The sequence below is a fragment of the Phalaenopsis equestris genome, unplaced genomic scaffold, assembly GCF_001263595.1.
Source record: "Phalaenopsis equestris unplaced genomic scaffold, ASM126359v1 Scaffold000112, whole genome shotgun sequence".
Lineage (NCBI taxonomy): Eukaryota > Viridiplantae > Streptophyta > Magnoliopsida > Asparagales > Orchidaceae > Phalaenopsis > Phalaenopsis equestris.
The window spans coordinates 156,409-179,694 of NW_018164554.1; the positions used below are offsets into that span (position 1 = coordinate 156,409).

The 23,286-nt window shown below is 34.8% G+C and overlaps 1 protein-coding gene across 1 annotated transcript in view; it reads left to right on the plus strand.

Annotated features, from left to right (window-relative positions):
- LOC110020911 (protein phosphatase 2C and cyclic nucleotide-binding/kinase domain-containing protein) overlaps nt 1–23,047 on the plus strand; it is a 41,232-nt gene extending 18,185 nt beyond the window's left edge. The window contains exons 8-16 of the mRNA XM_020719189.1: nt 11,881–12,112; nt 12,434–12,747; nt 12,837–12,921; nt 13,034–13,100; nt 13,178–13,455; nt 14,456–14,521; nt 14,615–14,736; nt 22,057–22,213; nt 22,333–23,047. Coding sequence (XP_020574848.1) covers nt 11,881–12,112; nt 12,434–12,747; nt 12,837–12,921; nt 13,034–13,100; nt 13,178–13,455; nt 14,456–14,521; nt 14,615–14,736; nt 22,057–22,213; nt 22,333–22,575 — 1,564 coding nt within the window. The 3' untranslated portion in view covers nt 22,576–23,047. The remainder of the gene's footprint in view (nt 1–11,880; nt 12,113–12,433; nt 12,748–12,836; nt 12,922–13,033; nt 13,101–13,177; nt 13,456–14,455; nt 14,522–14,614; nt 14,737–22,056; nt 22,214–22,332) is intronic.
- The last annotated feature ends 239 nt before the right edge of the window (nt 23,048–23,286 follow it).

A 23,286-nucleotide genomic window follows, 5' to 3' on the forward strand; every position in this document is an offset into this window, starting at 1 on the left:
CTTAGCCCTTACAACTAGAAGTTGAGTGCTTGGAACCACTCATGCGAGTTCTTCACAAAAATGAGTCAAGAAGTGGCTTGAAGTTCTACGGGAGGGGGGCTCCATTGCTAGTCCGCTAGGATTGTCAATAAGAACTCCTAAAGCTAGATCCTAGGTTCTAAGAGTAGGAGACTAAGACCTCACCAAAAATGAGGTCAACATATAACAAATATGGAATATAATCATAATTATTTACGAGATCTTTCAACACTCTCTCAAACTGGCATGAAGATGTCACTCATGACAAACCTGTTAACTAGATTCTCGCGTTGCACTTTGAAAAGACCTTTTGTTAGTATATCTGTTGTTTGACTAGCAGTGAGTATGTAGGACATACATATCACACCGCTATCTATCTTCTTTTTAATGAAATGTTTGTCAACTTCTACATGTTCTGTCATGTAGAACTAGATTATGAGCTATAGATATTGCAGCCTTGTTGTCACAGTAAACTTTAATAGGTGCTGGTATAGGAATCTTCAACTTATCCAGGAGTCTTTTTATCCATAACACTTCACAGAGTCCATGTGCCACCGAGCGGAATTCTGCTTCAGCACTACTTCTTGCCGCCACACTTTGTTTTTTACTTTTCCAAGTAACTAGATTTCCTCCTACAAATAAACAATAACCTGAGGTGGATCTTCTATCATTTACATCTCCTGCCCAATCTGCATCTGTGAAGGCCTCTATCAGTAGATGTTCTCCCTTTTTGAACAAAAGATCTTTTTCAGGAGTTCTTTTGAGCTATCTCAAAATTTTGAATGCAGCTTCAAAGTAGGTCGGTCCAGGTGAATGCATGAATTGACTCACAACACTCACTACAAAGGCTATGTCAGGTCGAGTGTGAGCCAAATAGATTAGTCTCCATACCAATCTTTGATAGCGTGCTTTGTCCATCACCTCATTAGCTGCTGCTATTTTCAACTTTACATTAGGTTCAATTGGCGTATCTGCCGCCTTACAACCTGTCATTTCTGTTTCTTTGAGTAAATCAAGTACATACAGTAAATCAAGTACATACTTGCGTTACTTGCGTTGATTGACAAATATTCCCTCCTTGGATCTTGCAAACTCCATTCCGAGGAAATATTTTAGCTTTCCCAAGTTCTTAATATCAATTTCGGCTTTAAGTTTTCTCTTCAAGTTGCTAATCTCAAGAAAATCATCCCCTTTCATGATTATGTCATCTACATACAAAATCATAATGGCTACTTTATCTTTGATGGAATGTTTGAAAAAAGAGTGTGATCAGCTTGGCTTTAAGAGAATCCATGTCTCTTGATAATATCACCAAAACGCTCAAACCAAGCTCTAGGAGACCGCTTTAACCCATACAAAGACTTTTTTAATTTGCACACTTTACCTTTTTCAAATTTTTCTTCAAATTCGGGTGGGAGGTCTATATATACTTCTTCTCGCAATTCTCCATTGAAAAACACATTCTTTATATCAAATGCATGAAGTGGCCAGTTGAAGTTAACTGCAAGAGAAAGAAGCACTCTAATAGAGTTAATTTTAACAACATGAGCAAAAGTCTTTTGATAATCAATACCATGAGTTTGAGTAAATCCTTTTGCTACTAGTCTCGCTTTGTATCTCTCCACACTTCCATCAGCTTTAAACTTCACCGTGAACACCCATTTGCACCCATGCGTCTTTTTGACTTTAGGTAGATCAATGACTGTCTAAGTGTTTTTTCTTTTAAGAGCATTTATTTCTTCCATCACAGCTAATCTCCAACTCGGTTCACCTAATTCACCTAATGCTTAATGCTTCCTGAATAGTTCTTGGAACAAGCATATTAGAAATCCTAGACACAAATGCTCTATTATTTTTTGATAGTTTTCATATGACAAGTATTGTGTGATAAGATGTTTCGTGTATGTTCGGATTTCTTTTTATAAAACAATTAGAAGATCAAGATCAGGAGGGCTTGAAGTAGAGGGAAGGTTACTCTGAGTTGTAGGGCATTCGACAAAATTGATTGAACCTCTGCTAAGGGAGTAACTGGGGCTGTAGTAACTTTATGGAATTTCTTACTAGTATAAACCTGCAGCTTATGTTAAGGATTATGGTCCACTGGATTATGACTTGTTGGAAGTACTTCTTCCCGTCTCTGATAAAGTAACATCTGACAAAATAGGATTAGTAGTGCTAACCCTAGTTTCCATATCAAAATTAGCTAAAGAAATGGGTAAAGTTTTCCAAAAATTATTTTCTTCAACTAAGTTCTCCCCTAAAGAAAATTATTTTGAAAAAAAGAGTGATCCTGGACAAACTTGACATCCATGCTCTCAAAATTTTTTTTTTTGACTGGACTAAAACATTTGTATCCACTTTTATTTGAAGCATAACCAATCAAAACACATTTTTCAGCTTCAGGATCAAATTTTGAGCGAAACACATTTGGGATATGCACATAACAAACACATCCAAAAACCTTTAAAGGGAGATCAACTATTATCTTACATATGGAAAAATAATTTTTCAAGACTTGTAAAGGTGTTTTAAATTTCAGAACTTGAGATGACATTCTGTTTATTAAATTACATGAGGTAAGGAGTGCATTACCTCAAAGATATTTAGGAACATTCATGAAAAACATAAGTGCCCGGGCAACTTCTAGTAAATGTTTCAAGTAAATGCCTATTTTTTCTTTCAAGTCTATTTTTCCTTTCAACAATACCATTTTGTTGTGGTGTGTCACGACAAGTGGATTGATGCAGAATATCTTTTTTCAAAATAAATGTCCATTTTCAAGTCTCATTATCCCTTCTTAGAATGTCAATTTTTGTTTGAAATTGATTTTCAATCACGTGAAAAAAATATTTAAATCGTTGTTCAACTTTAGGTTTCTTTTCCAATAAATAAACCCAGCAAACTCGTGCGTGATCATCAATAAATGTTACAAACCATCTTTTTTTCAGAAAAGGTGTTAACTTTGGATGGGCCCCAAATATCACTATGCAACAAATAAAATGGTTTTGAAGTAGAATATAATTTTATTGGAAACGAAACACGATGACTTTTAGCTAAATTACAAGCTTCATAATGAAGTTTTGAACAATTAATACTTTTAAATAGTTTAGGAAATAAATATTTGAGATATGAAAAGCTAGGATGCTTTAATCTTTTATGCCATAACATAACTAGATCATAGTTAAAGCTTAAACTTATACTACCTAATCCATGAGCTGTTTTATTCGCAGAAGCAGTTCCATCATAGTAGTACAACCCATTTATTTCTTTAGCAGTTCCAATCATCTTCCCCAAGTTTCGGTCCTAAAAACACAATTGAAAGGAGAAAAAATAATGAAATAATCAGAGTCTTTGGATAATTTGCTAACGGAAAAAAGATTACATGTAAGTATTGGAACATGTAAGACTGATTTCAAAGAGATTTTTTCTGTTTTAATATTTCTTGTTCCTGCAATAGTTGAAAAGCTGCCATCAGCTATTCTGATTTTTTCGGAACTGGAACATGGATAATACAAATCAAATAATTGAGAACAACTTGTCATATAATCAGAGGCTCTTGAATCTATGATCCAAGGAGTGATACTTCCTAGAACAGATAAAGCCAAAGGATTACTACCTGTTTGTGTTATAGAACCGATAAGAGCATTAGATGATGAGTAAGATTTCAACAGTTTAAGAAGATGACTTAATTGCTCTTTACTAAGTGAAGATGACTCAGCCTCATTTGCTGTAGATGTGCCATGTTCACCAGAATTTTTTCCCTTAACATTAGGTGATTTACCATGCAACTTACAACATTTGTCGCGAGTATGACATGACTTTCCCCAGTAGTCACATTGCAGGTTATTTTTGTATTCTACACGCTGGTTGTTAGAAGTTTTCCTGCTTACTTGAGTTTCGGAATAGCCAACGCTGATCCTTCCACGGACACGGTTGAACCTGCAGTCTTTTTCCCTAACATCACATGTCTCTGACTCTCTTCTCTCCTTACCTCCGCAAAATCTTCACCAATTGGAGGCAAGAGATTTCTTCCAATTATTCGGCCACAGACCTCATCATATTCAATGTTTAGAACTGCAAGAAATTTGAAGATTCAGCCAGTATCCACTATTTTCTTGTATTGGTTGCAGTCATCTTTTAATTTCCACTCATGTTCCACTTAATTTCCACTCATGATCGTTGAATAAGTCCAGGTCCTGCCAAATCCACTTAAGAGAGTAGAAATACTTTGTCACAGAATCCTCACCTTGGCAAATTTCGCCAAGTCGTAGGGTCAACTCGTAAACTTGGGATTGATTTATAAGATCAGAGTACATTTCTGAAACATTGTCCCATAATTTCTTGGCTGTAGAGTAACACAAGTAATTGTGCTTATCTCTTCAGTCATGAAATTGACCAACCATGTCATTACCATTGAGTTTTTCACATCCCAATGACATAAGTTATGTCATTCACGTTAGGTTGCTTAGTATGAACTGTGATATAGACAATCTTTTCTCTTCCTCGGAGATACATGCGAACAGTTTGTGACCATCGAAGAAAATTATCACCATTTAGTCGGATTGTAGTGATCTGAATGGGATGGTTTTCAGATGTATTTCTCTGAGGTTCGGATTGAGATGACTGAAGAGGCTGGCTTGTCCTAGATGTGACTTCAGATATTTTAGAGATGAAGAACGGTGAAATTGCTCGAGCACGTGCTGTCTATGAGCGTGCATCAGGAACCTGAGATTCGCCCGCCGAAGCAAAAGATTACGGCCTTCGCCGTCGAAAGGAATTCGAGATGCGAAATCGCTTCGTTAACCACGCGCACAAGTTCTGGGACCGTGCGGTTTCCCTTCCTAGCAAATGTGTCACGAGGGTTTTCTGCAGCGATCCTTGTCAGCAAGACGTGATCCTCTCGTTGCCTTCCCAACGAGCTCTGTTCGCAGTTGCTTCGCGACGACTAAGCAGAAGAAAGGAAAAGCGGAGTTCTAGGGTCTCTGCACCAACGACGCCGATCATGATCCCGACGATCGAGCAGTAGGCTCTGATACTATGAAAAACAGTGAAAAAAATATAAGAGGACTGAATCATTTTTCTATATTGATGTACAACTGTTTAAAGAGTTTTAACTAGGGACAAAAAGACAGCTAATCTCCCTAATTAAGGAGAAATATACTATTCAACTAACTACCCTTATATAGAAGAAAATAAATAGTGATTCCTAAGATCACTCATACAATTCATAAACCTTTATATATAGAGTATAACAATTACGGAACATAATCATAATTATTTACGAGATCTTTCAACAATACACATCCGAATATGACTCGTTGTTTCTTTAGTAACGCATATGCTAGTTTTAACTTTCTATTTTAGATCGATATTGCTGCATGATTAGTTGCAAATTACCCGATGATTCATGATCTCTGTCATTTGGGTGCCTAGCCTTATGCAATTTTTTCAAGAACGCTTTTATATTGAGTTAGGCTTAACAGGCTCAAGTTCAACTTCCAGTTTCAAATCCAAGTTTTATCCTGGTAAGTTGAGTCAAAATCATACCTTCGTTTGGATGCATGGAACATATTTGATTGTATGGGGATGGGAGCATAACTAGCTTCATATTTAAGAGAAGTTTTAGTAGTGATCTCAACGGCTAATTCTATGTTAAGAGGAGAATGTCTATGTTAGGGTGCATTTTGATTTGGTCAACACCTATTTTTTTATTTTAGGAATTTTGTTAGGTCGAATTAGGCGAATGATTATCATGCATGGACTTCCACTTATTTGACAACATATCTTATGACTTTCATTTGGAATTTTTTCAAATTGTTTATTTGACAGAAAATGTTCAAAACGGTCCTTGGCTTATTTGTAGAGAACACTTAGTATCAGTCTATTTCAAATATCCAAATTAATTCATTGACTCCTTACGATTAAAAAATCTCTACAATTGAAATCATTGTTTAATTTAAAGGACATTTTACACAAAGTTCATGAATTAGGGTATTCAACATAAATCAAGGTGTCAAAATTTTATTTTTTAAAAACCCTTATTTCACTCTTTATTTATGACCTTTGCATGAAGTTTTTGTCAAATGAAGCAATGATCCTATGTGAAAGTCTTTTGAATTATGTTTGAAAAGTTAAGGAATTAAATTTGACATTTTAAATATTGTAAAAGAAAATTGAACGCCACAAATAGTCTGGATTGTCTTAATCATTTCTTATTTATTTGATGTGTATTGTGACTCCTTCAAATTATAAACTAGAGTTTTTTTATCTATTTCATTAATTTAGTGAATTACATTTCTAGGTTGCTAAATCCATGTTATCTATCTTCTCTCCTTTTTAGTTGTTTTACTTTCTAATGTATGAGAGGCTTGATTTTGTTCGGTGAGAAGGAAGAGGAGCATCAAGCAGGACAAACATGTTTGAGGCGTGGAAGGAATGACGTCATGTACGACCTTGTTTGAGGGAGACACATTCAGATTCTATGTGAAGAAGAAGAGCAATGAGGAATGCTCTGCATGTTGCTTCAGCGTGAAGGAGGACGAAGAGGTGAGAGACAGTGTGAAGGAGGGACTTGCGAGCATGATCAAAGCTTTTTTTGTGCAAAGTGGACGAGAGGAGTTGGATGAAGCAAACAAGGGTGAGGTTAAACTATTTTTCTGAGCTGAGGCAACATTTTGCATGCGGGAGAAGATCCGAACCAAGTTTTGTGTAGTTTATTTTTTTCAAAATTAGTTATTTAATTGAAAATATATTAAATGTTAGCCGTGCTAAGGTATGTTTTAAGTAATTTTTTTATGTATAGTGAATAAAAAAAAAAAAAAATAATTAGGATTTACATAAAGAAGAAAATGATAAAATTTATTGCCTAAATAATGTAATATCAATAATAAAATAAACTAAAATAAATAAGCAAGTAAAGATTAGATTTCCATAATGAATTAATATAATAAAATTTTATTAAAGGGAATACATATGTTTATTATAGCTAGCAAATTAGAGGAGTCGAGGCTAAGGCAAACCAAAGAGTAACTCAATGAAAATTAAGGTGAGTACTCTTAGTTTTAAGCTATAGTAGTTTTTGTTTCTTTTAAACTGAATTCATTGATTTTTGCTGAAACCTGCTTGCACCATTGTACTATGATTTATATGCTCTTTTAGATGTTTGTCATATCTCTGCGATGAATATATATTTTAAATCTACTAATGTTATGTATTATTTAAAGTTAAAATTAAATGAAAAGAATGTATGAATGAGATGAAATGTATAGACTGATTGTATGTGCATACTTGGTTATAATTAAATTCATCCCTTTATAGTACTAGCATAGGAATGATAAGGTACTTGTGCACGTAAATAAAAAAGAGATATTGATATTGAAATACCTCAAATGGTATAACTTTAGACGATACTTCTGTGATGGTTGTATATAAAATGATATCATTATTGAAATAATATAGTATGAAATAATAAATATTTTGAAATATCTTGATTGATTATATTAATAAATATTAATTGTGAAATGTCATATTATTTTCTTATTCATTGCATTATTATAGTTTAGAAGTATGAGTATTTTTTGTTTATTGTAGCTCATTTTATTTAAAATTAACCTTTCAGGTTAAAAGATGGTAATTGAGAAATGAATATCTATAGTAGACGCGAGCAATCCGAGTCAATGTAAATTTATTATTTGTTGAATTTATTATTAATTTTGTAGTGACTCTTTCATTTGTTTCAGAATGATTAAATGTTAGTTATAGAAAATGAAAATAGAAAATTATGATTATCACCGTCCGACCGTATGTTTCTACTTTGGTTGATTTCAAGCCCCGGGTCGAGTCATGACAAAAGATGATTCTTCTGCCATAAACATCATCTATCATGCATATCATATAGGACTGATTAGATCGCTTGATTCAAGCGATCCCATAAATTATAAATATATAGTAGTAGATTTTAGAGCTGAGAAGATGCTACAAAACTCAAAGAGATGTTTCTGATGGCATAAAGATGGACATGGAGATTAAGTGATTAAGGGTTTATTCTAATAGAATGCTTCAATGCTATCAAGTAAAAAATTGCTGACATCTGTAAAGTATTCTTAAAATTTTTTAGGGATTTTTGAGATTAAGAAATAATTTAATTATGTGTTAATCATTATTGATTTTTTAGAAAGTGCGAGCTTGATTCCTGACAAGAATGCTTAATTAGGAGAAGCAACAATGCTATTCTCTTAACTCTTGTGGAAATACTTTAGCTTACCTACATTATTTTTAATAGAATTAGAGACAACCAATTCCTTTGGTAGTTTTAGGGAGCATTGTGAAGTATGATGGACATAAAAATGAAAAAAGAGTTTTACATTCCACCATGGACGAATGGTAAAATTGAAGTAGTTAATTGGAACTTGATAAGGATGTTGTAAGGAAATAATGATCAAGTTCTTTTATGATAAAGTGATTCATGAAAAAGCAATCAAATTTTATGAAACCATTTTATGGTTCTTAAGAGGTGTGAAAGAGTAGAAGAAAGGGGTAGATAAATTGTTGGATAGTTAAGGAAATCGAGAGGATGGTTTTCAGTTGAAATTCGGCGGGAGCGGTGGGATGATTGCGAACCAGAAGCGAAAAGCTATTCCTTTTTGTTATCATATAGAAGCAAGCAACAAATTTGATAATGAATGAAGCATTTGAATGTCCGGGAGTGATCCCTACTTCGATTCAATTATGTTACAAACACACCACTAAATGAAATTCAAAGATGCAACACTCCAATAGAGAAAATTAGGAGAAAACATCTCATAAACAAAGCTATTAGCCTAAAAAAATAGGGAATAATGAAATATAGATAGATCTCACAGAGAAATTAGACCAATTAAAAATAGAGAAATAGGGAAGAAATCAAAAAGAAAAAATATTTCAAGCTAGAGGTTGTTCCAATTCATGCGATTGCGGGCTTTTGACGATCCCGTGAAACCTACTGATTGCGGAATCTCGCGGATACAGAATCACGAGGTCCTTGATCAAACAGAGCTTCCGTGTCATTATCCTCTATAACGCCCAAAATTTGAGAACCAAGTAAAGATTTTTGGCAAATTATAAAGTACCCAAATTAGGCCCCCTTAGAATTTGCTCGAAGCAATTTTCTAAAGTTCTACTAATCAAACCGATTAATTCGATATATAACACTAAGCGTGAATTGTTAATAGATTGGAAGATATAAAATTTGGAAGTTTAATTAATCTAATTAAACCTTAGTTAATCCTCTTGTTTCCCTAATCTTCCGTCTCTACACTATATCCAGGCGACCTTTGCGCACTTATACATTCATGCAAGGACTCGATTTAATCGAGGGGCTGAGAAGAGAGGAGGACGAGATAAAGTGCAGCATCCCACTCCCCTCTCCCGTAATCTGCCTTCAAGCGAGGAATTTCGGGGGTGGGGGTAGGGGGTGGGGGTAGGGGAAGGTACGAGCGGGCACCTGGGAACTGCAACTCATGGTAATGACTTCCGGGACGATTTCAATGAGCATGAATCCTTCTCGCTCACTATTCTAGATTTTTTTTGCCATCCTCATGTTTTCATTTTGACGTATTTCTTAATTCATGCAATTTTTTCATCATTGGCGTCCATAAAGGGAGGCAATTTTGTGTCGAAAGCGTCGAACTTGGTTTGCAAGCTTTTATAAGGGTTTGGTCATGAAATCAGTGAAGGGGAAGAGAGGATTGAGGTGCTAAGAAGAATAGGTGAGAAGTTTAGGCGGATTGAAAAAAGGTTGGGTTTTTTCGAGAAAAGCCGGTATGAGGTGTGTTGGCATTTAAGACATGTTTTGGGTTAATGCATGTTATGAACCAGTTTTCATGAAACCTTAAGTTGCCTAAGAATTCCAGATTGTTTACATGAAGCGGCGAGCTTGAGACGAGCATAGAAACTCTTCGTAGAGCTTTTCTGTCAAGTCAGATAAAATAATCATGTGCTAATTTAAGAAAAATATCCTTATGTAGGTTTTATGTGATTATGTATTCGACACTATTGCATTTAGACTTCTTGTATATTGTAGATGAATATCTACATGAAATGTATGAATGCCAATTGATTTCTCTTGCAATATATGAGATGCTACTATGCTATGATATATATGACTATGTTTATGAAATAAATGCCCGCAGGTATTCATTTGCTATGATTCATACATGCGATATATGAAATGTCTATGAGCATATGCTACAGATATTATGCTTTATGAAATGTCACAAGAAATATTATGTCTAGAATTATATAGAAGTTCTTGCAAGTACTCTATGCAGGGATGTGGTATTTCCGACTCCCGGTGTTCACCCGACTATGAATTTCTGGAACCATTTTGATCAAGTGGTGACAGAATGTAGGGAATTGTTGGTACCAAGGGTGCTATTGATGACTGTTATGTTGGGGGACAACCTTTTTTGATAGTTTTTATGTGATCTGTGGGGCAGAATAATGACTCATTATATAAGAGAATATGAAAATAGTTGAAACCTATATATTTACAAGTGACGTTGCTATCATGTGATGATATTGCTATGATGACACTGTGATGACTATGTTATTATGAATATGTTTATGACTATACATGAATATACTGATATATATATGTTTTACACGTCTTGATTTCTACACTACTTGTTTTTCGTCATGTATTATATGGTTCTAGCGTATTGTGACTTGTGTGTAGATATGCACAATTTCATTTGAGCAAGCACGTTATTTCCTTTTCATGTATAAAATTTTATTTTAGCTTTGATTATTTTCCTGAGCTCATTGTTGCTCACTCTACGTTATTATTTTTCAGGAAGGGTTAAGGAGCTCAGGAGTGTGAGTAGTCAGGTGTGACTTGTACAGCTTTCTCACTTATAATTTTGGGAGCTTGTACATAATTTTTGGGTATGTATTTTTATTCATATTGGATTTTGACAACTTTATATAGTTATATGATTTGATGATATGATTTTTCACTCTTTGTAATGTGTATATGAATGAATTATGAAATGCAATGCATTACGTATAATAACGATAATTTAGTTAGACTAGTTTATCACTCACTGAGTTCTGATTCCCCAAGTCAGGATGAGTGTTGGTGAGAATTTAGTCAGATTGAATTGTCCGTCTGTGTTGCACCTCAGCCGACCCTTAAAAGGAGAGCCAGTTGGCGTGTGATAAAAAGTGATATCAGAGCATGATTATTGAATAAAGAAAATGATGGAAGCGTGCTGGATTTAGAAGAAGTAAGAATGTGATTAAATATCAATTGATTTATGCAAAGCTATAGTTTGATAAATCTTGGGTGGATAACCCATACGACTTAAAATATCATGCATGCACGATATAATTATTATATGATAAATTACTTTGAAATAGTAATTATTGCCAATACAGATAAATATGTGTGAAAGATAATCAGAAAATACTGAGGGTCAGTCTGTTAGGCCAAATGCAAAGTAAGAAGTAAGATCTAAAAATGTTTTAGGCAAAAATGACACTCAAAATAAAACGAATGAGAAAACCATAGCAGCTGAGCTACAGGGCATCGTTCAATTGATATGACAAGTGGTTGATAAAATGGATGCTATAAAAAATCCTCTATTACGCAAATCCTCTACTCAACAATTTAGTTGTACTTTGATATAGCCTATTTTGTTTTGTTCTCATGGAGGGGAATTTTCAGTATTGACGGGAAGGAGGATTTTAGGAGAGAAGTTTGAAGTATACACAAGGGAGTTTACAAATTCATAATTTTAGTTGAATTCATTCATAATGTCTTTTTTGTTTGCCTATTCTGCTAACATCTAAAGAAGTCACATTTTCTCACAATGTTTAAACCAGGTACAACAAGCCGCTTCAGTCATCTGTTCGTGCTGTAACTACTGGAACACTCTGGGCATTAAAAAGGGAGGATTTTCGAGGAATTTTTACATCTGAGTTTTCCAACCTAGCATTGTTGAAGTTGCTCAGATCAATAGAGCCTTTTTCAAGGCTGACAATCTTACAACTGAGTCATATTGCTGAGTCGCTTGTGGAAGTTTCTTTCTCCGATGAGCAAAAAATAATTGAAAAGGTAGTGTAGATTCTAGTATTTTGACTCGTAACACTCTTTAAGACAAAAGGAATATTTGAAAATTTTAATTTCCTTAAACCTTTTAGTTTCAAATTACCCACAATCATGTGCCAAAGAAAATACAAAGTTAACCAAAGTTCCAAATTCTAGAAAATCTCCAATCCTCAACATTAGGCTACTTTTCTGAAGTTTTAAAAGGTTTTTCTATGTCTTTGCATGAATGATTGTTAATTTAGCTATGGCTTGAAATATATGTTGTACGTCATAGTAGTTCCATGGTTTATCCTCAAAACTGATTGTACTATCTTATTTTTATTTCAGGGTAAGCCTTTGACTGGTCTATACATCATTCAGAAAGGTGTTGTTAGACTATCATATATTGTAGACACCTCAAGTCCTGTTGCTTCCCCTCTTTTTTCCACTGATTTGGATCAGAGAACTGCAATTCAAGACAATAATGAACATGTAGTGGAGTTGACAGAGGGAAGTCACTTTGGAGAATGGACACTTTTTGGGGAATCTGTTGGCTCTTTGTCAGCGAGTTCTATTGGTGATGCGGTATGCTTAATTATTACAAAGGAGAAATTTGATTCAGCTGTTGGTTTAGCTCCAAAATTTCATTATGAAGATCGAAAGTATGGTGGTTGTTCTGATAAACCTGTTCTAAAATGTTTCTTGGTCTTTGCTCTTAGTAGGCTGAGCTGAGTTATAATATGTTGTGCAGGATGAAATATTCCTTAGGTTCTTCAAAGGAAAGCATAGTAAAAAATGATGTTTCAACATGCAAGAGAATTAAGGCCTCTGATCTGGTATGGGGTTTATAGCTCTAGTTCTTTTTTAAATTGGAACCAAATTAATGCAAAATATGGTTATTTGGAGGACTTTTTACTGCTGAGTATCAATCGATTCAATCCTATTTAGGAGTGGAAAATGAACATTAACGCAACTGATTGCTGTGAGACAGGACTTGTCCTTTTGAAAGGCACTGGTAGGTTCTTTGGAGTGACTGGTTATAAACATTTTCACAATTGCATGTGATTTATCTTGTATTTGACTGAAATGCAGATACTGTTCGAACCTTGAAGAGGTTTTCTAAGATAAAAATTAAAGATCTTGGAAAGGAAGAACAGGTGATGAAGGAAAAGAAAATATTAATGAGTCTAAATGCCTCAGCTTCTATGCCAACTGTACTAAGTACCTGTGCTGATCAGTCACATGTTGGAATTTTGCTCGATTGCTTCCTTGTGTGTACTTTGTCATCTGTTCTCACCACACCATTGGATGAAACTTCTGCACGATTCTGTGCTGCTTCTCTTGTTATTGCTTTGGAGGAGCTACATAAGGTTAGTTGCCTTTTCGTTTTGAGAAATTAAACTCATAGTCCTACCTGATTAAAAAATAAGATGCACATGCAAAGTAACCGACTTTCTTGTAGTGTAACTTTCCTTAATAGACGGTAGGCTTGTAACAACAGTTCTATCATATTTTACTAGATGTTAAGATGTCAAAATTTTTAAGTAGCCTTTATGAAAATATAAGTATAAAGATATATATATGCATGCTTTACATACTCGTAGTGTTGTAAATACCAAAAGGGGCTCTTTAGGTGATATCAATCTTCAATTCATCTGGTGTTAATAGACACTCTTAATTACTTGCATAAGCAAAACAAGACTAAAGAAAAAGTAAATCTATTACTAAAGCTAATTTTAAGCATGAGAAATAATTTGCTGGGGATGGAATGATAATCATCGCGTTAAAGTGAGCAAGGAAGATATGAGGTTGTAGGTTCAATTGTACTTGTAAATAAATTATCTTGAACAAGTGCAGTATGCTACTTAAATTTATAGTACTCATAATCTGGCATAATCAGTATCCCCTACTTTATATTTTATCATTGCCATCAATCATAATCTCTCTTTTTTTTCCCTCTATGCTTTTCTCTCTCTTGAGAAGATTTATTTTTTCAGGACTTCAATTTCTTCTACCTACCATTTGTCACTTATTTTCAAGCGGACATCCTCATTTCTAGTACTGTTAGTGCTTGTTCTGCATCACATGTCAAACCATTACCATATATATATATATATTCACATTCGAAATAATTACACTAATCGATCAATTTAGGCAAGGCACTCTCATCTTGCCACCTGATGAAAATGTAGTCTGGCAAGATTGCGTTATTAATGGCGCTCTTCTGGAAGGTGTCTCCTTATATTGTCTTCCCGGAGCGCCTACCTCACATTTGACATCTATAGTGGTGGGAATCTTGTGCACCATGCACATCCCCTTGTTTACAAAAAGAAAAAAAAAAAGTAACTGATGCTTTATTAGTGACCGCAGAATTCAGTTCTTCAAAGAGGAATTTCACGAGATGATGTGATGCTTGACCAAAAAGGACACCTGCAGGTAATCACTACAAATATTGTTGCACACTATGAGGGCGATTCATACAAATCATGATTTGGTGTTTATAACTTTGTTTATCTTCTTATGTTGTAGTTGATAGACTTTAGATTTTCGAAGAAGTTAGGTGGAGAAAGAACCTTCACCATATGTGGGATTGCAGATTCTTTAGCCCCAGAGATAATCCTAGGGAAAGGGCATGGATTTGCTGCGGACTGGTCTGTCTTTAACATCTTAAATTTATCTGTCTAATTAGTTCTTAGCCATTATATCTTATGAGGGACGAAATTATTGCTTGTAAATATTCATCTTTCTAAAATTTCTCCATGAATTATATGCTTTTTAACTTTTTCATGAAATTTAGATTTAAAAAACTGAATGTCTGAAGGAATTGAATCAACCAATGATTTTCTCAAAGCAATTCGCTTTTCTTCAATCTGAAGTAAATATTTAAGTAAAGCATAGTTTTATACTGCGCTGCTCTTGACAACATAGTTAATTACTTACATATTTTGTTAATTTATTGTTGCTTATGTATTTCATAGGTAACTTGGTGTTGATGTTGCGTGCAATTGATTTGCATACTCTATTCTTTTTATAAGTTTTTTCTTACTAATTTTCAATAAGAGGGAGAGAACTTTGATGTTACAGTTGTCACCATTGCGTGTTCAAATTTGTGAAAAGAACCTCGTTATTGATGTACATATATTTGGGTACATTATGTCTCTCAAAATACTTTTATTTAGGCGCGGTGCACTGAGAACTTTATTACTCTCTTCCTATATGTTTTAACTAATGAGGGTCTCCAAGAATACCTTTTCTGCTATTTTTTTTTTCCTCTGAATTGGATTATATTAAATCGTTTAATTTGGTTGTTTAGAATTTGAAGTTATTTTTTGTATCCTTTATTCATTAAAAGATGTAGGAGCAAGAAACAAACTTATCTTACCTAACCATTGCACTTTATTTTACCACCAAGCGGGTTGCCATATCATGTCGGTTAACACCATGGGAACACATCATTTTGCATGTCTTGTTTTTATTACTCAAGGACCTGTTTGAATTTTTTTTTTTTTTTTCAATTTTGTTTCTTACTTCTTTTTTGAAAATATGTTTGTATAATGTACTTTTCACATGTTTTTTTTTTAAATAAATCAAATTTTTTTTGAAAATAATCATAATATCTAAAATTTATTAAGTTTTTTTTATATTATTTTTTTTGAACAGGTCAAACATGTTTTATTTCCAATCAAAACATAAAAGGTCTCAAGAGGTTCCAGCAATTGACTCTTTCATTGAACTGTATACATTTAAGGCAATTTATTAGTTTAACGATTGTTTTTCTAATTTTCATTTTTTTATCGGTTTCTGTCAATTTTCCTTTCTATTGCATGATTTTAATATTCTTAAGTTAATATATTATTTGGTTTTGTGCTATATATATGTATATATTTGTCATGTAGTCTACTATTTTATAGTGCAACTAATTAATTGAGTAAAAAATAATCTTGTATTTGTTGACCCCATTTTTGAGGTCACTACTCCTTTTTCTTAGGATACTAGAATCTAGCTCTAGGGGTTCCTATTGACTATCTTAGAAAACTAGAACTTGGACCCGCTTTTTTTAGAAATTCCAGCCACTTCCTATTTTTCTGTGATGTCTAACATTTATGGTCTGAAAACCATGTCTGAAAACCATTGATCTGAAAACCATTGACTTATGGACGAGCGGTTAAGGGCTATTGTGTGGAGACTCAGGGAGGTATTCCTAATAAGATTTCAAGCCTTAGAAAAATCACTTTATGACTTTATCATCACATACACAAAATGCACAAAATTCACTAAATTGCACAAAATCGGACTTAAATTGAGCTTAAAGGATGTGTGAAAATGCGAACTTCTCCGGACGACGTTCAACGACAAAATGGACTGCGCCAGCGCGTCCATGACGCCAATTTTAGCTAGGAAGGACGCCCATATTGCTATATTTCCGACACGAGAAAATTTGCACACAAATCGATGAATTCATCAAAACGATCTCCGACGGTGAAACGAACTACGCCAGTGCGTCCGGAATGTCAGAATTACTTAAAAATGATACCAATTTTGTTATGTTTCGACGCACGAATGAAAGACATAAATCAAATTTTATTTTTCAAAATTTTTGATATTTTTATAATTATATCATTAATTATAATCTAATTAAATCCTAAATCCTATTTAGGTTTTCACTCACACCCTTCACCACCTATTCGACCCATTCACGGGTTCGAACAAGTGAAGTGCTCGGCTCTGCCTCTCGCTTGTGCCCTAGCCTCCACGATGGATCCACGCGGCTGCCATCTTCTTCCCCGTCTCTTCCCCTTCTTTAAGCGACACGACAACCGTTCGGCTCTCTAATTAGAAGAGACGAGCTGGCCAACACTTCTCCTCGAGGCTGAACGCTCTCCTCTTTTATTGTGATGCTTCCTTCCCTCTTTTTGATTTGTTGGCCAGTGTGGCTGGTAGGTGGTTGTCTCTCTTCTCTTCTATACCTATAAAGAGGCTTCTTGTGGCACTATTTTGGGTTGTTTAAAATTTTGAGAGTGAAAGGGAGGTTGTGTTTTCACTGTATGAAGCTTTTAGGAAAGAAAATTCTACTAAAATCCTTTCTAAACTACGTTTTCGTGCGCTGGGAGTGTGGAGCATTCGTTGGTGGTTGTTTCTCAAAGCTTTAGGAGGGATGCCCTGTCGAAATTTCTGCTTGGCTATCTTTTTGTGTGCTGGGAGTTTAAAGGATTTGTTGGTTGCTACTTTCTTGAAGCTTTTAGGAGGAGGATTTCTGTGGGAGGCATTTTAGTGGATCTGTCTTACTTTTTTTGGCTGTAAGTCGACATTAAGAGGTATTTATGTTGCTTCCTCTGATTTGCAACGTTTCCGATGACATTTAAAAATACCTCTTTGCTCTTTTAAAGCATGTGAAAGCTTCTTTAGGCTTAATGTGTTCCACTTGGTGGATTTGGGGGTTTGCATCTTTATGAGGTGCATATACACGGGTGTGGTATTCTCCTATTTACTAACTTTAAGACATGGTTTTATGCATGTTAAAATGTGATGCATTTCTTGGATTGGGACATTAAGCTGGTTTATTTTGTTTCATTAAAAAAAAAAAGAAAAAATATAAAAAAAAAGAAGGGAAGAAAGGTGAGAGATGTTTCGGCTAGCCTCGGTATGGAGAGGTTTGATAGAGCTTGTTACTTTGCCCTCATTCAATTAATTTCTCAGCTTTGATGTTTGCTCTTTTAATACTTCATATTCACAAATGGTAGAATGGCATGTGGAAGTTAGTAAAAGTTTATGTCTGCCTTTGAGATCTAATCCTGGAAAGCTCCTTGAATCAATAAGATGAAGCATATATGGGCTGCCTTTATTCTTTTCTTTGTTTAAAAATATTTGGGAGTATGATATTGGTGGTTTAAAATGCATGTTTGCTCCTCTAGAAATATATGTTGGAAGAAGTTATTATAGTTTTCATGCTTAGAATGAATGTTGGAACTCATTTCGATATTGAGGAATATTGGCTCTAGATGCTTATCTATTTCTTGTTGCCTATCATCACGATACAAATGATGGAAATTCACTCTTGATTTGAGCCTTTATAGGGCTCGATTTAGCCTCTACTTTGACCTGTTTTTGAGCCTTTATAGGCCATAGTTTTTGGCTCATTTGGGACTGCATATAAGCTGGAAATTTTTTTTGTTTTGAGCCTTTATGGATTTCAATTTTGGCTCCTTTGAGAACTTCTTTTTGTGGTAGACTTGGGCTGAATTTTTAGTTTTTATGGGGCTCGGTTTTCGCCTTATGATTGTACTGGATTTCTTCCTTATGCCTCACGATTTTTGTCATGGATTTGGGTTGAGTTTTAGTTCCTTTCAAAAATACATAAATGATAAAAGTATAAATGAAGATGTGGCTTTAGTTTTTTCGTCCTTACGCCTCTCGGTTTTTGCCCCTCATATTGGGCTGGGTTTGGTTTCTATGCCTTTCGATTTTGCCTATCTTGAGCAGATTTTTTTTATGACCGTTCAAAAATATAAGTGTTGGTTCCCCCATTTGTCTGGACTTAATTTGCCCTTGGCTTGGGCTCGGGTTGGTTCTTTTTATTGGCTCGGTATAGGCTTGTTTTGAGTTTTTTGATTGGATGTCTTGGTTGGGTGTTCTTCTTCAATGCTCCTCTTAAGATATGATATTTGCAATCAAGTTTGTCATCCCAAAATTCATGAATTTCAATACCTATCTCTATGTGAGAATGTTTAATTTGAGCATTGTCATGTCTTATGGGAAGAAGGTGGGATTGTTCCTAGTGATCTATAATAGCTTGTCCATTCACTCTTTTATGTATATCAAATACAATGTAATGGCGCTACTCATGGTGGTTTCCTTTTTGCTGCCTTGGCCGTGAGCCTTACTTGGTGTTGCTACCTTTAGGGCCTTCTTCTTTGCCTCTACCCGTGGGCTTATGCTGTGATGGCCTTCCCTTTCTTGGCTTTACGCGTTAGCTGGTTTTTGGGGCTTGGCTGCTAGCTTTCTTGCCCCTATCCGTAGGCTTATGCTGTGATGACCTTCCCTTTCTTAGGTCTACCCGTGACCTTAAATATGTGGTGGCCATTCCTCTTTATTGTTGCCCCTGGTTATGAATATTTATTTGATCTTATAGCTCAATGATTATATGAAATGAAAATCTTTTAATGAAAGGGAGAAATTGAAAGGATCTGGGAAGAGTATGAAATTGTTGTTTGGAAAAGAGTTTTGGAAGTTTGATAATTAAATTTGGATAATACGAGACATTTAGGTTCATGATTGGGTGTGTGAGTGCATATAAGGGATGGAGTCATGAGTACAGTATCAGGTCAGTTTTGAGCTCATTTCAATTTATTTGAAACACGAATTGGAAATGTTACCCTTCCAGGGTTGATCCAATTATAAAACTTGAGAAGATGATATCCTTTGAATTGATTCAAGGGTCCTGAGCTCTCTTTTCTAGATCTTTTGTCACATTTTTTAGGATTGATTCACCCTTTACCCTTTCAATCTTTTGGGTGAATTAATTCCTCTTCTCTCTCATCCCCATTTTTATTCTTTTTTTTTTTCCTTGCTTCTTGGTTTGGTTTTCTGTGCTTATGTCCGATACATAAGTACTCATGTATAGTCTTTTGCTATGTGTGAAACCATCAAGCAAGCTCGCAAATAGGTCGGTTTTGTTTTGGGGCTTAAGACGATGATAACAAAGGCACGTCGGTGGTAGAGTAGAATGATATCTCATTCTACAACACCAAGACTCAATTCTGGGACCTGATGAACTGTAGAATGAAAGTATCATTCACCGACATAAGACTAGAGGGGGACCCATATCTTCTTAGGTTGTTGGTAGTCCTAGGCCCGATGACGTGATCGACTTGTGGACAACTGTACTTTTTCAAAATTGATAAAACAAATTGATAAGAACAGATACAATATTTATAAAAAAATATTTTTATTACAAAATTAAATACAACTTTCCTTTGGTATGCCTGATATGCATGTGCATCCTAAAATTTAAATTTTAAATATGTTACAACTGGGTTGTCCACTTGTTGATTACCGATTCTAGTCTAAGGAGTACACTCTTAAGTTGGGTTCAATAGGATATCTTTTTAGTGGAGTGACGGACTTTATACATCCGGGTCACCGATTAGCCTTCGATGTCCTTCGAGTACAAATATATTATTTGAGCCTAGTCTCGACCCGAGTGCTTGCGGTCTCCTCTTTTCATATTTTTCGTATGTTTTATTTGATTTTGGACAATGCACTTGTCGTCTCTTTTCTCCGGGATTTTCTCGAGGTTTTGATAAGTTTTATTTGAATTGTTACTCGTCGAGTTTCCCGAGTTTTCCGTCGTGGATTTATTTGTCGGTTTTCCCGAGTTCCAAACAATGTTTCTTTTGATTCATATAGTGAATAATAGCTAGCTTAAAGGAGTAGCTGACCTCCCAAATATACAAGTTTGATTTACATTGCAACATTTTATTTCATAGCATGTTATACTGTTCTCCTAGTCTGTTGTACTGTTTTCTTCTTTTATATCGCATGCTTTATTGCTTTGATACACACTATACCTTAGTTTAGGAAAACCTAGTGGTTACATAAGATTGACATCTAACCCAAAAGGCGCTACGTTGAAGAGCTTGGAGCGAATAGCGTGGGCAGCACGACGAGGACTTTTAGAAGTGCAACTTCAAGATGAATTATCAACATCAAAACACATTCATAACACCAAACACTTTGCTTAGTTTAAATAACAGCCCATATGAGTTTGAGGTGGTTTGGCTAGCGCAATGTAAACTCTCACATATCATCTTTAGGCTTTTGCGCAACCCTGTTGTGCAATTATAAGTCCTAACACTTTAGGATTCCGAGGTTACCGTACGATACGGTATAAATCCTCCTATCTTTTCAGGCTATTTGCACGATCAGATATCGTGCGAATATAAGTCATAAATTCTAAAATAAATTGCAGGATTAAACATTAAACAACATCATTTCAAAAATATAAAACCAAACAATAGGATAGTTGGGAGGTCACCAGAGTTCTCCCTGGATCTGTGATATCCCCTACTCTTCGCTCATTTGGATTTCGTAAAATAATTGTTCCTATTTGAGCCACTCTCATTTGATTTTCCTATATCCAATTGTGGAAACCTAAATTTTAAAATTTGAAAAATAAAACTATTGATCTTAATCGAGAGTTTTCTTAAGTGACCCCAGTCATTTAAGATGTAATTAACTATAGGGGCTTGCAGCTATAGGGAACTTGGAACCCAGGTAAAATAAATCCTATCTAATCCTTATATTAGGTAAGGGAATTTGTTGGCCTCATATAAAATATTTCGCAGACCAAACGGATGTCACAAATTCTTTAGTTTAGGTGATTGAGCCTATTACAAGTGATATGCTTATTCTTCGGGATACGTATATTACTCGTGGTATCGTGCTTAGTCATCCAAACTATCCAAAATGTGAGACTCATTTGGTCTCATATATTTTTAAATCAAAATGATACTTTCAAAAATCATATTTATGTCAAAATTATTTTCATATTTTCATAATTTTCAAAAATAACGGCCGACAGAATTTTGGCGTCTTTTTTTTCCCCCATAATTTGCCCATTTTCTATATTACGGTGCCTGTCTTGTGATCGTAACCATGCATTATAGGCAATTAATGAAGCAAATTACTTGGTAAGGCGCTTACGTGCTTTGGATGCGTTGAAGTCTCCCTGCGCATGACTTGGCATTTGTCGCCTTGTAAAAGCTAAATCTGAAGAAAGTGGAATCGTTGTTATCATTATTTGCTATTAAAAATGAGCAGTTTCTTTTTTCTCTATTTTTCAAGGAACCCTTTCACTTGTATGATTATCTATTAGGAAAAAAAATTGGCAATATTACAAACTTATCAATGTGATATAAGTTGTATAGAAATACTCAGATATGCTTAAAACATTAAGTCCTTTCTTTTCTCAGGTGGGCTTTGGGGGTGCTAATTTATTTCTTGCTACAAGCTGAAATGCCATTTGGATCTTGGAGGGAAAGTGAACTTGAGACATTTGCAAAGATTTCCAAAGGACATTTTACTCTTCCCCATACCTTCAGTATTGAAGTTGTTGACCTTATCACCAAGGTTCACGTACTTTTCACATCTTTCTTCACTTCTCATTTCATTTCTTGGATTTATCCTTTAAAATCTCATTAACTGAATTTTCTTATTAAACATGTTGTACCTTCCCCAACTTAAAACAGTTGCTGGATGTCAACGAGGCTGCACGGCTCGGAAGTGATGGCTCCAACTCCATAAAAGCTCATTCATGGTTTAATGGCATTGACTGGAAAGAAGTTGTTGATGGTACTTTTCCAGTTCCTCAGGAGATCACTTCTCGTATCAATGCATATTTGGAAAATCGTGTAGATGAAGTCAATGAGCCTGTCTGCTCTCCATCTCATGAACCTGTTCTTAACTCTCCAGAATGGTTGGAAGATTGGTAAAACTCTTCACCAGATTTTTCGACTGCGTAGTTATAATCATTTTTTATGTATCAGCCAGATCCAGGAACATTAACCAGTGATTCCCCCATGGCAAGCATGATAAAGGAAAATGAATCGGACATATTTAGCTTATGTGGCAATTTCTATCGGAGACTGGCGGTTGGTATGAGAAATAATGAAGCATTGTAGCAGCTTGTTTAGAGGCATATGGAGGTCAAAATGTCTATAGAGCTTCAGAGAGAGTATGGATTTCTATATTTGAATTATTTTTATATATGCTTGTTATGTATGCGTTGCAGAGGCATGATACATTCTTTCTATGTATATTTTCCTATTTCATATCAATAATTCCTACATAGAGATGAGATTTTAGTATTGACTGCTGATTCCCCCATGTATATACACTCTTCATTTTGAATGAATAGTGTTCTTCGTATAAGCAGAATGGAGTCTGTTTGCTATGAATGCCCCATCAGCACTAATTAAAGATTTGTTTATGTTTTATGTTTTCCAAATAATATAGAAAAAAAGAACATAAATCGAAAGTGTTTTTGTTTTGCAGTAGAAATTTGAAGTTCGAATCGTTGAAAGCTTGGGATATTTTTCGTTTGTCAACAGCTGCTCTTCGGCTCGTCAAAAAAATTGTGTTCGATTCGTTCTTTAAAATAAATAATTTGAACATAAACAAATCCTTAATTAGTGAGGGAAGCA